Here is a 13059-nt window from a genome sequence, read left to right on the forward strand (position 1 = left end):
CTGCCATTGTATGCTATTGTTTATAAAATTCTTGTCTGCCTATGTGGCTTTCATCTTCAATGCGTCTATAAAATAAATCTACTTTTATTTATAGATAATTATTTAATATCAGTGTTTTAGATAAATTATTTTAGTTAAACTCTTGTGTGGAATTATTTTGTTTGTTTTCTTGTTTTCAGATGATAAGAGTTCTTTATTTATTTGAACATGTAAAATTTTTTTTGATATGAACATTATGATATAAGAACTATTGATTTTAACAAAATTTAAAATTTGGCATAAATTTGTAAGTAAAACATTCAGTGAGGGTACTTGTCTCTTGATTAATATGTGCTTTTGGAGAAAACTGATTCATTGTGAATTTTTGTTTTCAAAAATTTAATAAAGGATTTGCCAAACACATTTTAACTTGCAGGAAATGTTTTTTGAAGTTTTGAAAGGGGCTCAAGCCCCTCTGAGTCAAAACAATTAGTGATTAAGAAATTAGTTATATTTATTAGCTGATTATTCCCAACTAAATCTTTTTTTTTTCTCTTATCTCATTATTCTCAACTTTCTTATTAAGTGATGAACAAAATCATATCGAAGGTTAAAATAATAAAAGAATAAAACTCTAACAACTCATAGTAAGCATTTGTAGATTAGTATTATATGTAAAAGGATTATGAATAAAGCTTACAACAGTTTGGTAGGCTTTATATTAATAAATTTTAACTAATATTTCTTTTAAAGCATTTTGAAGTATCCTTGTAGTCATCACGAAGTCACAAAACAGTATTTTTAATTTACCCACTTTACTTTATCTGAACTTTTGATAACATTTAAAAAATTGAAAACAATCTAATTTTATGGTAGCTTTATTACCACTTTAATTATGTCATGTGTAGTAATAAACATATTCTATTCTTAATTAAGTTATAAAAAAGAAAAAAGAAAAGTGAATTTGTATAAGTTATGGTATTACTGTCTTTTCTTTTTAAGTTATTGATATTTTAAAAAAAAACTTTTGAATTCTTTGGCTATTAATATTTAGTTAATATCATATATGTTTATTTAAAATTATTTTTTAAAATATATTTTGTTTTATAGTTATTACTGTTATTTTATTTTATTCACATTCATTATATTTGCTATGCACTTCTAAAGTAATAAACATCAGGGAAAATAAAACAAGGATTCTTTATAAACTGAGAAGTAAACATTATGTAATCTGCTATTTTATCATTGAATTTAATTATTTTTCACATTTAGTATATGTATAGGGCCTTGATATTTGAAGAGAAAATACATATATACTCTAGTTCAGATTTGTGGAAGTAAATTAATCATTATAGGGTCTTCTAAGCTGGAGGGGAACAAGGTTACGAATCAGACTTTGAAGAACTGCACATAGCATTTATTTCCCATATTAGGAATGGGTTCAGAGCAGCATTTGTTATCATTGTTAAGGATAGTTGCAAACAGTGTCTGTTTCTTATGTTAGGAGAGGGAAATCTGTTGGGGGAATTCAATAGAATACCACTGGTCAATGATTCTTCATTGCTTCAGGTCAAAATTAAGTTGGTGGGTCCAAGGGGGTTTACAGAAATTTAAAATCTGTTGAATTGTATTGATGGCACACTTCTTGAACCATAGCAAGATTCACCTCAGTTTGTAGGATGTATGATTTTAGCTTCTCTCAGTGGTTTTTTTATTATATACTAATAATTTATTACCATAAAGGGTACAAACAGAATAAATTAGAGTGGAGTGTATATAGTGGGAATTTCCATGTAGCCAACAAAACTTAAGAGGAGTGAGCTTTACAACAAAATGTGGGAATTTTTAAATCATATCAGCAGTTTTTGAGATTACTTCAGACAAACTCTGTCTTTATAGAATAGTATAAATCTATCATTAATTTCTTTAAAAGCAATTAGAAATGATTTATGTAGTTGACATAAACTAAAATCTCATAACAAAATTATCACATTTTTAAACTACAACAAAATTATTTTTTCTGCAGTGTAAAATTAGTAAATAAATAAAATAGAAAAAAACAAGGTTTAAAAGTCAATCATTTTCAGATTTATCAATGAAAGGATTAAATTAGTTTTTTCAAATGCCAGGAAACTCGAACAAAATCACCAGCTATCATAAAAAAATTGAAAATACAATTCAGATTTCACTCTCTACTGTTTCAGTGGAGAGCAGCAGTAACTGCACTCATTATATGGACAAGTGCGGTGCTGGTTACAGAATGAGAGTTTTTCTTTATCTGGATAATATATATTTGAGATTTTACTTTTTTATTATTATTATTTTTTTTAATCATTCATCATATCTTTATTTCATTAATAATAAAGCAATCCAGTTGAAATTTAAACAAATATTAATGTTAATAACATTAATAAATATATTGGGAGTGTTTGAAAAAAAAACTTTTGCTTCTTAAAATTATTTACTTCTGATTGAAATAGTAGTAGTATTTGGAATATAAAACATAATAGTTAAATCATTGGTCTGAAAATATCAAAGGTTAGTGAGGATAAGAAAACATTATTTATTAAGCAGTTAAAAGGCAGATTTTTAAAACTTTAGTGCATTTCACTTAAATATAAAAAGTTAGGTTAAAAAATATCCTAAACTAGTATTTTTCTTTGATTTTCTTTTGGTTTTATTTTATTTTATAAAAAGAACAGATTTATTTTATGAAATAAAATTGCTTTGCCCAACAGAAAAAATATTTGAGGAATGATATAACATCACCCTAAATTTTTATTGTTAAAATGAAGTGATTTATTAAGTTTCAAATTTATTGATGGATACAATAAATACTACATATATTACTGCAGGAATAACATCACAAATACATCTAAATTGTGGTTGTTGGTAAAAACTATGTTATGGCTACAGTTAATTATTATTTTTATATAAATAATTTTACTGTTTATCCATCCCAAAATCTGAAACTAATGTTTTAAATTATTAATTTTAATGTTTCTATTAATCTAATGTTTTTAATATGAATATTGTTAAGTCATCATGAATTTCTTATGAATCTCACTTATCACTATGTAAGCTCTGAAACAGATCCATTTGATTTGGGTGAATTTAATAAATGGATAGAATTAAGAACGAATGGGCTAATGAAGAGAGCAATGCTTAATATGTTAGTAGGTGAGACAAGACAAGTAGAGAAAATTATTTGTTTTCAGGTTACAAAAATATATTTATTGTAATACCATAGCCCTAGAGTTTCTCAAAATTGTTAGTGCTAAGGCCCCTTTCTAAAAATCATAACATTTGCTTGCGTTTATGGCATAAGTATTCAATTTTTATAATATTATGAGGAATAACATTTTTTATAGAAAAATTTTTCCTGATTTTATTATTAAATGTTATAGATAAAATATAAAATAGATTCTTTGTAATTGAAAAAAAGTTGTTTTACAAGATAACTGCAATGATTTTAAAGAAGTTTAAAAGAACACTGGAGGTATATCTCTCTGCTGGAACGTATCCCTATTTATACTTCTAAAATAAACAACTCATAATTAACAACTATTAGCATTTTTTGTGCTTATTCACGATAATTTCTTTGGTATTTAGTAGTAATTAGTTTAATATCTTATGTAAAGAAACTCAGAGGAAAATAATAGAAGTTAATGTAAGTAACGTTAGTCAAATAATGAGATAGTGAGTGAAGGAGAATGATAAGAATAAGTAGATTCTAATTGTCATATAACACTTACATTTATTTTACAATTAATTATTTGTTGAGCTAAATCATTTTATTTACAAGGTCAATTATTATACTGTATTTTATAAAATAATCCATTTTGCATATTAGTTTATCTACTATCAATTTTAAGTCATAATTATTGGCAAAAACTTGACATACTCTTTGTCAATCTAGAAAACTGATTTTCAACATTTTTTGTCAGACTTTGGTATTTATAAACTTTCACACAAAGGATGAAGAGATGATTACAGCAGTTTATTCCACTAAAAACATTGTATTGAATATAAAATGGAGTTAAAATAAATATTTTATTATTTCTAATGTGTACATTGCAATCTGTTCAACTAGTGAACTCTAAACAATCCCCCAAGGCACAATGAGGTGAGAATATTATGTATGACGTGTAACTGAGGTGTAGTCTTAAACAGACTGAGGCCATCTATTCCTGAAATGTATGGTTAACTGGACTCCAACCACCAAAGTAGACCATTATTTACTGTCTAGTATTCAAATCCATATAAAAGCAACTAACTTGTACTAAGATTTGAACCTCAGAATTTCAACTTCAAAAATCAGCTGTTAAACAAGTGATTTTGTAATGACAGATTTGCCACTTAAAATAAATATAATTGAGAAAATTATATAGATTTTAATAATATTAATTTTACGCATAATTGTATTTAATTTTTTATAAACAGTTAGAACTTATGAACAGTATTTATTTACCAGCTATGAGTTCCTACATTCTACCTATTTGTAAAATAAAACTTATCTATTAATTTAGAAATAATTTTTATTTGCCAGTCTGATAGCCAATATACTTTGTACAATTAGAAATATTATTTCTTTGCCACAAGTCAAGAAATGGCTGGCCATGACATCAAAATAATATTGCCAATTGCAGTGGCAGCTTGTAGCTAAAATTGATGGGGGTGCTGCTTCAGAAAATTTTTTTCTGGGCCTTTTCAAGGACATGGTTAAAGTTTTCTGTAAAACAGAAGAACTGAAAAAAAAAACAAATCAAATAGAATAGCTGGAAGCAGGATTATAATCTAATTCTACACTTTATCACATTCAAGAATATGGTACATAGTATTTAAGCACATTGTGCCTAAAAACCGTATTTGGTTTAACCAAATAAATAATAAAATGTCAATACAGATAATATTTTTTAGTATTATTAGATAATTATTAGTATTATTAATAATAAAATGTTCATTTAAAAACAGTGTAGTCGAATGGTGCTTAATTTAAATTTCTATGTACAGAGAAACAAATACATAATTAGCTTTTACTAATTACCTTCTCTTTCGCCCTTCCAGCATGTTTTTGGACAGATTTGACAATCAAAGAGCACTTGTTTTCTGCCATCTTCACTACTGAAAAAGCAACTAAATAGGCGTACCATATTTTTTTGGATCCAACCCAGGATGTATTTTTGAAATTACTTAAAAGTCTTAACAATTTACTGAAACATTAAACTTTATTTATTCAGTGTATTTTTCACTAGACATGACTTTTTTCAGAAGTGGTTTGTTTGTTTTAATTATACTATAAAATTCACAAGAAAGTTCTGAATTAATTTTAACATTTAGCAGATGTTTAACAGTAAATACTAAAAGTCTACCCCTTTCTGCAGACCAAATGTTCTCCATAATTAAAAAACCTCTCTCAACTGGAGCAGATGTCCCAGGCAAAGATGCTGAAAACTCAACTATTTTAGAAATATTGCAACATGAAATATCAGTCTTTTGAAACACCTTAAAAATTGCTTTCCGCTTCTCTTCAATAGTATCTGATACTTTTTCAGAACTTGAACCACAACCTACCCTTTGGTTTTGAATTACCTGGTTCAACAATATATGTTCATTAAATAGTTCATCAATATTTATGGAATCTTTTATAATTTCATTAACAACTTATGCACTCTTCTAAATCAGACTAGGCAATTTTAGTTTGTAAATTTATGCACTGAAACTTACGAACTTTATCAAAACTGGTTCTTTACAACTCTAAGTATTCTATACTAGAATTATAAAAATTGTCTACATTTGAAAAGAATTTTTGTTCCTGAACATCATTATTTTCTTTTAGAGTGCATAGCAATTCTTTGGCAGAAGATGGTATAAATTTGTGAGTTTTTCTTTCCTGAAGTTGACAAATTAATTCAGAATATATCTGAAATGCTTCTGTTGCTGTGATGGAATTAGCTTCCAATTTCAGAACTACATTATTAAATAATTGTAGAGTACCATATAAAAATTTCAAAAACAGTTCATTTTCTAGATTTAAAAAAAAAATCAAATAATAATTTTGGGCATTTGTCACAAGATAAGAAGTATGATTTTAAGTTATCAAAAATGAAAAGAATTCTTTCTATTGCAGGTAACAAACTAAGGAACCTTGAGCTGCTATGGGATAATACTTTTTTATAGTCTTGTTTCCACAAATTCACAGAACTCTTTTAAGTTTTGTTACACTTACTGTATATATATGTGAAAAAGTTTTATGTCCAAGGGTAGAGAATCACATGCTATTCGTACTGAATTGTGAATAATGTGGGCTGACTAACCAATTCCTGACATAGGTCTATGTAAATCACTTTAAAATTTTCTGAACACATTTTCATTCCCTTTTATCTTCGCACCACCAAAATTATTGTTAGTGTTATCAGCAGTAAAACAAACCAACTTTTCTTCAAGTTTGTATTTTTTCACACACTGGAAAAGATACTGGGTCAAAATTTGAGCAGTTTCACATGACACTTCATCAAAATTTAAAAGTTTAACTTGAATTTTCTCCTTCACACTGAAATATCTTACAACAATCGGAACAAGTTTTACTTTACTTCTGTTTGATCTATCCGTCGTTACTGTTACTTAATTAATATTTTCCAAAGAACGCAACACATTATCAAATATAAATGGTGAAATAACATTTACAATAATGCCTTGGTTTTGGTTCTACAGATGAAAATTTTGGGTCATATAACTTTTTAACCAGATTAGATGTGCAGTCTGATGTTTTGAAACTGAGTTCATGTCTAGCAGTGTAGTATGAAGATGTAGCTTCTTTATAGCACACTACAGTTCACTGTTATTATTATCCCATCTTTGGCTTTAAAAAAATCTCTTATGTTTGCTGAAGCAGTAGCATTATTAATAGCACTCCTGTGTTTCACGTGGTCTTCAATATCACCCTTTCCTTTATGTGCAACAGAAAATTCCCCAGTACATAGTGTGCAATAAAATCATTCATTGTTACTGTCATTACACAATTTTAAAAATTTGTGTTCCTGTTGCAGGTTAACATTAAACACCCATTTTTTGTTGCTCATTGCTAAATAATGAGACAAAAAAACGAATAGAGATAAAACGATCAAAAACATGTAGACAAGTTACTTCACACATGAAAACAATATAAACACATTTCCTCTGTTGTGTTGCCAAATGACTAAGTAAAATATTATGGCGAGACTGATAGTCATGCCTCCGTCAAAATTGACATCAGCGCTTGCTCCAAGGTCGGCTGAGAGATGTACGGCTGTAAGAGAATGTCTAAAAACACGATGTTGAATATATAGCTCTAAAATTAAAAAATAATCCTTGCCAGTCATAAAATTCTCAAACCCTGGACATTTTTGCAACCACAGATGTTACCCCAGACAGCACTAAAAAACCAGAACTATTTGGGCTAATCCCGGATGTACGGTAAGCTTACAACTAAACCACTTTCATATTCCTCCCACCAACTAAACTATAAAAGGGAATGAACAAGGAACGTTCCATATATACGCAGAGTAAAAAAACCAACTACCTTCCACCACCATCATACCAGGGTTGGCTGTGCAGGAGTGACAGTGCTCTCTCTCCCTTGTAGCCTTGCACGGTGCAGCTCCTATGTGCACATGCGCACAGCAGCCAAACACCACACTGCTGGAACTGAAAACCGCAGAGATCCATACAAAGATTTTTGTATCTTTTTCATAAACTGGGGTATGACTACTGACATTAAGCTTAAGGATTATATACTGTGCGAGATTATATACTGTCTGATTTATAATATGAAAGGTAAAGTCAATAGGTGGGTGGAATATATGGAAGAGTTATACGGAGGAAATGAATTAGAAAATGGTGTTATAGAGGAAGGAGAAGAAGCTGAAGAGGATGAAATGGGAGAAACAATACTGAGATCTGAATTTAAGAGAGCATTAAAAGATTTGAATGGCAGAAAGGCTCCTGGAATGGACGGAATACGTGTAGAATTACTGCATAGTGCAGGTGAGGGTGCGATTGATAGATTATGCACACTGGTGTGTAGTATTTATGGAAAAGAGGAAGTTCCGTCAGACTTCAAAAAAAGTATTATAGTCATGATACCAAAGAAAGCAGGAGCAGATAAATGTGAAGAATACAGAACAATTAGCTTAACTAGTCATGCATAAAAAAAAAGAATTGCATAAATTCTGTACAGTAGAATTGAGAGGAGAGTGAAAAAAGTGTTAGGAGAAAACCAATTTGGTTTCAGGAAAAGTATAGGGACAAGGGAAGCAATTTTAGGCCTCAAATTAATAGTAGAAGGAAGCTTAAAGAAAAACAAACCAACATACTTGGCGTTTATAGACCTAGAAAAGGCATTCGATAACGTAGACTGGAATAAAATGTTCAGCATTTAAAAAAAATTAGGGTTCAAATACAGAAATAGAAGAACAATTGCTAACATTTACAGGAACCAAACAGCAAGGGTAATAATTGAAGAACATAAGAAAGAAGCCGTAATAAGAAAGGGAGTCCGACAAGGATGTTCCCTATCTCTTACTTTTTAATCTTTACATAGAACTAGCAGTTAATGATGTTAAAAAGAACAATTTAGATTCGGAGTAACAGTACAAGGTAAAAAGATAAAGGTGCTACGATTTGCTGATGATATAGTAATTCTAGCCGAGAGTAAAATGGATTTAGAAGTAACAATAAATGGCATGGATGAAGTCCTACTCAAGAACTACCGCATGAAAATAAACAAGAACAAAACGAAAGTAATGAAATGTAGTAGAAATAACAAAGAATGTGAAAATAGGAGGAGAAAAGATTATGGAGGTAGAAGAATTTTGTTATTTGGGAAGTAGAATTACTAAAGATGGACGAAGCAGGAGCGATATAAAATGTCGAATAGCACAGGCGAAACGAGCCTTCAGTCAGAAATATAATTTGTTTACATCAAAAATTAATTTATATGTCAGGAAAAGATTTTTGAAAGTGTATGTTTGGAGCGTTGCTTTACATGGAAGTGAAACTTTGACGATCGGCGTACCTGAGAAGAAAAGATTAGAAGCTTTTGAAATGTGGTGCTATAGGGGAATGTTAAAAATCAGATGTGTGGATAAAATGACAAATGAAGAGGTGTTGCGGCAAATAGATGAAGAAAGAAGCATTTGGAAAAATATAGCTAAAAGAAGAGACAAACTTGTAGGCCACATATTAAGGAATTCTGGAATAGTTGCTTTAATATTGGAGAGACAGGTAGAAGGAAAAAATTGTGTAGGCAGACAATGTTTGGAATATGTAAAACAAATTGTTAGGGTTGTAGGATGTAGTGGGTTTACCGAAATGAAACAACTAGCACTAGATAGGGAATCTTGGAGAGCTGCATCAAACCAGTCAAATGACTGATAAAAAAACAAAAAACTGTGCGAGTATAAAGAATGAATTAAAGAAAAAAGGACTTGTTATATTAAATGTTATCAATAATATCAAGTAGAAATAGTGAGTGCTATAGTTCCACAGTGCCTATACACGAGTCGCCACTGGCCAATTATGATTTCTACTTTATCTTTCCTCTGCTACTTTAAGTAAATAATGTGATTGTGATAAATGGCATCAGTTCACATTAATTTATTTCTCAAAATATGTCTCCTTTTTAAAACATTATACTGCTAATAGTTATTTGGAATTTTGTTATCAAAATATTGAGAACAATACAACAAAATATTGTGAAAGGCTGGAAAATATTAATTATTCATAAATAATGTAGTTATTTCTGGTCTAAAGATTCCTACAACCAGAAATCATATGAGATTTTCTTTTTCTTCTAGTTTTATAATTATTATTTTATAAGTTCTTTATTTGTGTTGACATATTTGGATAAAATAAATTCCAGTGAGAAATATTTTTACAGTTGGATTAAGAGTTAACCAAGGTGGAGTATTTTTACAGTTGGATTGGCAGTTAACTTAGGCTTTGGAATTAGTAAATAATCCTACAACTACAAATTTTTTTATCAGTTTTTTGACTGGTTTGATGCTTTTCTTCATTCCTTTCTCTGCTGTGCTAATCTTTTATTTTGAACTACATGCTACATCCTTACTTTCTATTTATATATTACAAGTTTTGTTTTCTTCTACATTTTACATCCTATATAAATTACCTTGTAACAAATTAATTAAATCTGGATATATTAGTGTAAGGCCTACGAACCTATTTTACCTCTTTACAAGGTTTTACCATAAATTTCTCTCCTCATATATTCATGATACAATTTCTTCATTTTTTACTTTATCAACACACTTAATTTCTAACATCTTCCTGCAACACCATATTTCAAAAACCTAATTCTTTTTCTTTCTGCTTTTGCTAAGGTTCATATTTCACTACCATTTATTGCTACAGTCCACTAAATATTTTTAAGAATATCTTTTTAATTCCTAGTTCCACATTTAGTATTAGAAGGATTCTTTTTGCATGAATTTTCCTTACTTGTGCTTGTCTGCACAATGTGTACTTAACTTTAACCCATCCATTATAATTTTATTATGTAGATAAAAGAATTCTGCTGCTTACGGCATATTATGATTTCCTTTTTAACATGTAATTTTTCATTCTCCCTCATTCTGTTAGATTTCATTATCTCTTTTTCACTCATTATTTATTTTCAAAGTGGATTTCTCTCTTAGTTATAACACTATCATTAAAGACTTTTCTTATTCATTTTTAATTTCTGCCAAAAGAAGTGTCAGCAGTGAATTTCAATATTTTTAACATTTCTCCTTTGGTAGTTGCTCTGCTCTCAAATTTTTCTTTCAATTGAAATATTTCTCCTTTTATTTAAAAATTGAAGTCTCAAGAACAGATAACATTATTGTTTCACTCCTTTCTGAATATAGATTTTTCATCTGTATATATCTCACTGCTATTCGATTCTTATGTAGGTTGTGTAGATGTCTTCTTTGCCTGAGTATAAGTTCAATTATCTTTATTGTCTTAAACATTTTATTTCATTCTATATTATCTAATGGCTTCTCCAGATGTATATATAACACACATCTTTAGAAGACAGGCTTATTTTTCTTAAGCCTATCCTCTAAGTTTAGTCTGAAGGTTAGAATAAATTTCCTGTTCCTATACTTTTTGTGAAACCAATTCACTACTTCTTTCAGGATTAAAAGTTAGACTGATAGTACAGTAGTTATTGGACTTATCCCAACTTTCCTTCTTTGGTTCAAGTGCCAAAATATTAATAGCATTAAAAGTGTTAATTTTAATTTTTTTATTTTAATTATTTTAAAGTAATCATTTTTAATCATTTTGCAAGAATCTCTGATGTATTAAGGTTCTATGATCATCTGGTATTAAGTCAAAATTTGGCACAGGCAAAGCATTGTTAATGTAGTGTCAATTTAAAAATTAATTTTTGACAAATTACAAACAACTTAAATTGAAACAGAATATTTTCATTAATTTTATTTTTTCAATTTATTTTACAGCCAGTGTTGCTGTGCTGGTGACAGGAACTGCTATTGGATGGACATCTCCTACATTAAAGAAGTTAGTATACGAAAACCCAGTCTTTACACAAGATCAGGGTTCCTGGATAGGAGCTATGCATGAACCTGGTCATATTCTAGCTGCTGTTCCAGCAGGAATTCTGGTATCAAAATGGGGACCATTGAATTGTCTTCGTTTGGTTGGAGTATTTGCTGTAATAGGCTGGATATTGATTCTTACAAAAATATCATTTTGGGTAATATGCACTGCTAGGATATTTTTTGGATTAAGTATGGGTGTAGCATTCACTGTTGTTCCACTGTATGTGGGTGAAATTGCTAGTCCAGAAGTTCGAGGTGTACTTGGAGTTGCTTTTCAATCGATGTTACATCTGGGTCACCTCATTGAATTTGTTCTTGGGCCATGGTTGTCTTATTTTGAACTTGCTACTGTTTCTCTATGTATACCACTTGCATTTCTTATAGCAACTTATTTTATGGTTGAATCACCATATTTTCTACTTAAAGAAGGTAAGTTTACATTGGTTTATTTTAAAGATGTATTGAATATATATATAAAAAATATTTTTCATTAAGTTTATTGTAATTTTGGATAGTTATGTATTATCTGTTGTGAGATAAGGGAAAAACTTCTAATATGATCCTTGGTGACTTAAGGAATAGAAAAAAACATTATCTCATCTCTCTTTTGCTATGTAGAGAAATTTGTCAGTCAATAGAAGTAGCATCATTGATTTAAAAACCTCAGTGCAAAAATTCCATTTGAACAGCCATTTGCTCCCATAATTCCTCATAAAAAGTATACAAAATCCACTTTATGCATCTCGTTATAAATAATTATTAATATTCTTTTGCTCTTCAATATTATTTTTCTGCTGCAAATAAAAAAAACAAGGAACAGCAGTATTTCAGGAAATTTCATTTTAAAGATTGAGGATTTTTTTTGCAAACAGTAAAATTTATTAAAGGAATCAGTAAAGAAACCTAAGTGTAGTCAGATCATAAAAAAATGAGGTAATAGATGTTAGGTTGAACAACCTGGCTGGACTCCGTGGTGCAAGTGGTAGCGTCTTGGCCTTTCACCTAGAGGTCCTGGTTCGAATCCCGGTCATGCATGGCATTTTTCACACATGCTACAAAGCATTCATCTCATCCTCTGCAGAAAAAATTGCTTAACTGTGAACCCAGAGGTTAAACAAAAACAAAAAAAAAAAAAAAAGGTTGAACAACCTGACATAAATTCCCATAATTCTTTCTTGCATAAATGGAAAAAAATCATTAAATTTAGTATTTTTAAAATTATTTTATCCATCAAATTTTTATGGAAATAATGTTTTAAATGTTTATTTTGATTAAATATTTATGGAATGTTTCGTTGAATGACAATGATTGGACAGCTTATGCAATATCTGTTGGCATAATTAATATAAAATATATTGTAAAATTCTAATAAACTGATTGTTATTGTACATATTTTGATTGAAAATAATTTCAATTATTGTTCAGTTCTTGTACAGAACTGCACAAGAAGACCGACATTTCATTTCTGACACCC

At 29.3% G+C, this 13059-nt stretch overlaps 1 protein-coding gene across 3 annotated transcripts in view; it reads left to right on the forward strand.

Moving 5' to 3' along the window:
• LOC142322233 (facilitated trehalose transporter Tret1-like) overlaps window positions 1-13059 on the forward strand; it is a 56087-nt gene that overhangs the window by 37898 nt on the left and 5130 nt on the right. For all 3 annotated transcript variants that reach the window (XM_075361071.1, XM_075361072.1, XM_075361073.1), the window contains one exon: window positions 11484-12014. In XM_075361071.1, the coding sequence (XP_075217186.1) occupies window positions 11484-12014 (531 nt within the window). The remainder of the gene's footprint in view (window positions 1-11483; window positions 12015-13059) is intronic.

Source organism: Lycorma delicatula, chromosome 3 (assembly GCF_047948215.1).
Source record: "Lycorma delicatula isolate Av1 chromosome 3, ASM4794821v1, whole genome shotgun sequence".
NCBI lineage: Eukaryota > Metazoa > Arthropoda > Insecta > Hemiptera > Fulgoridae > Lycorma > Lycorma delicatula.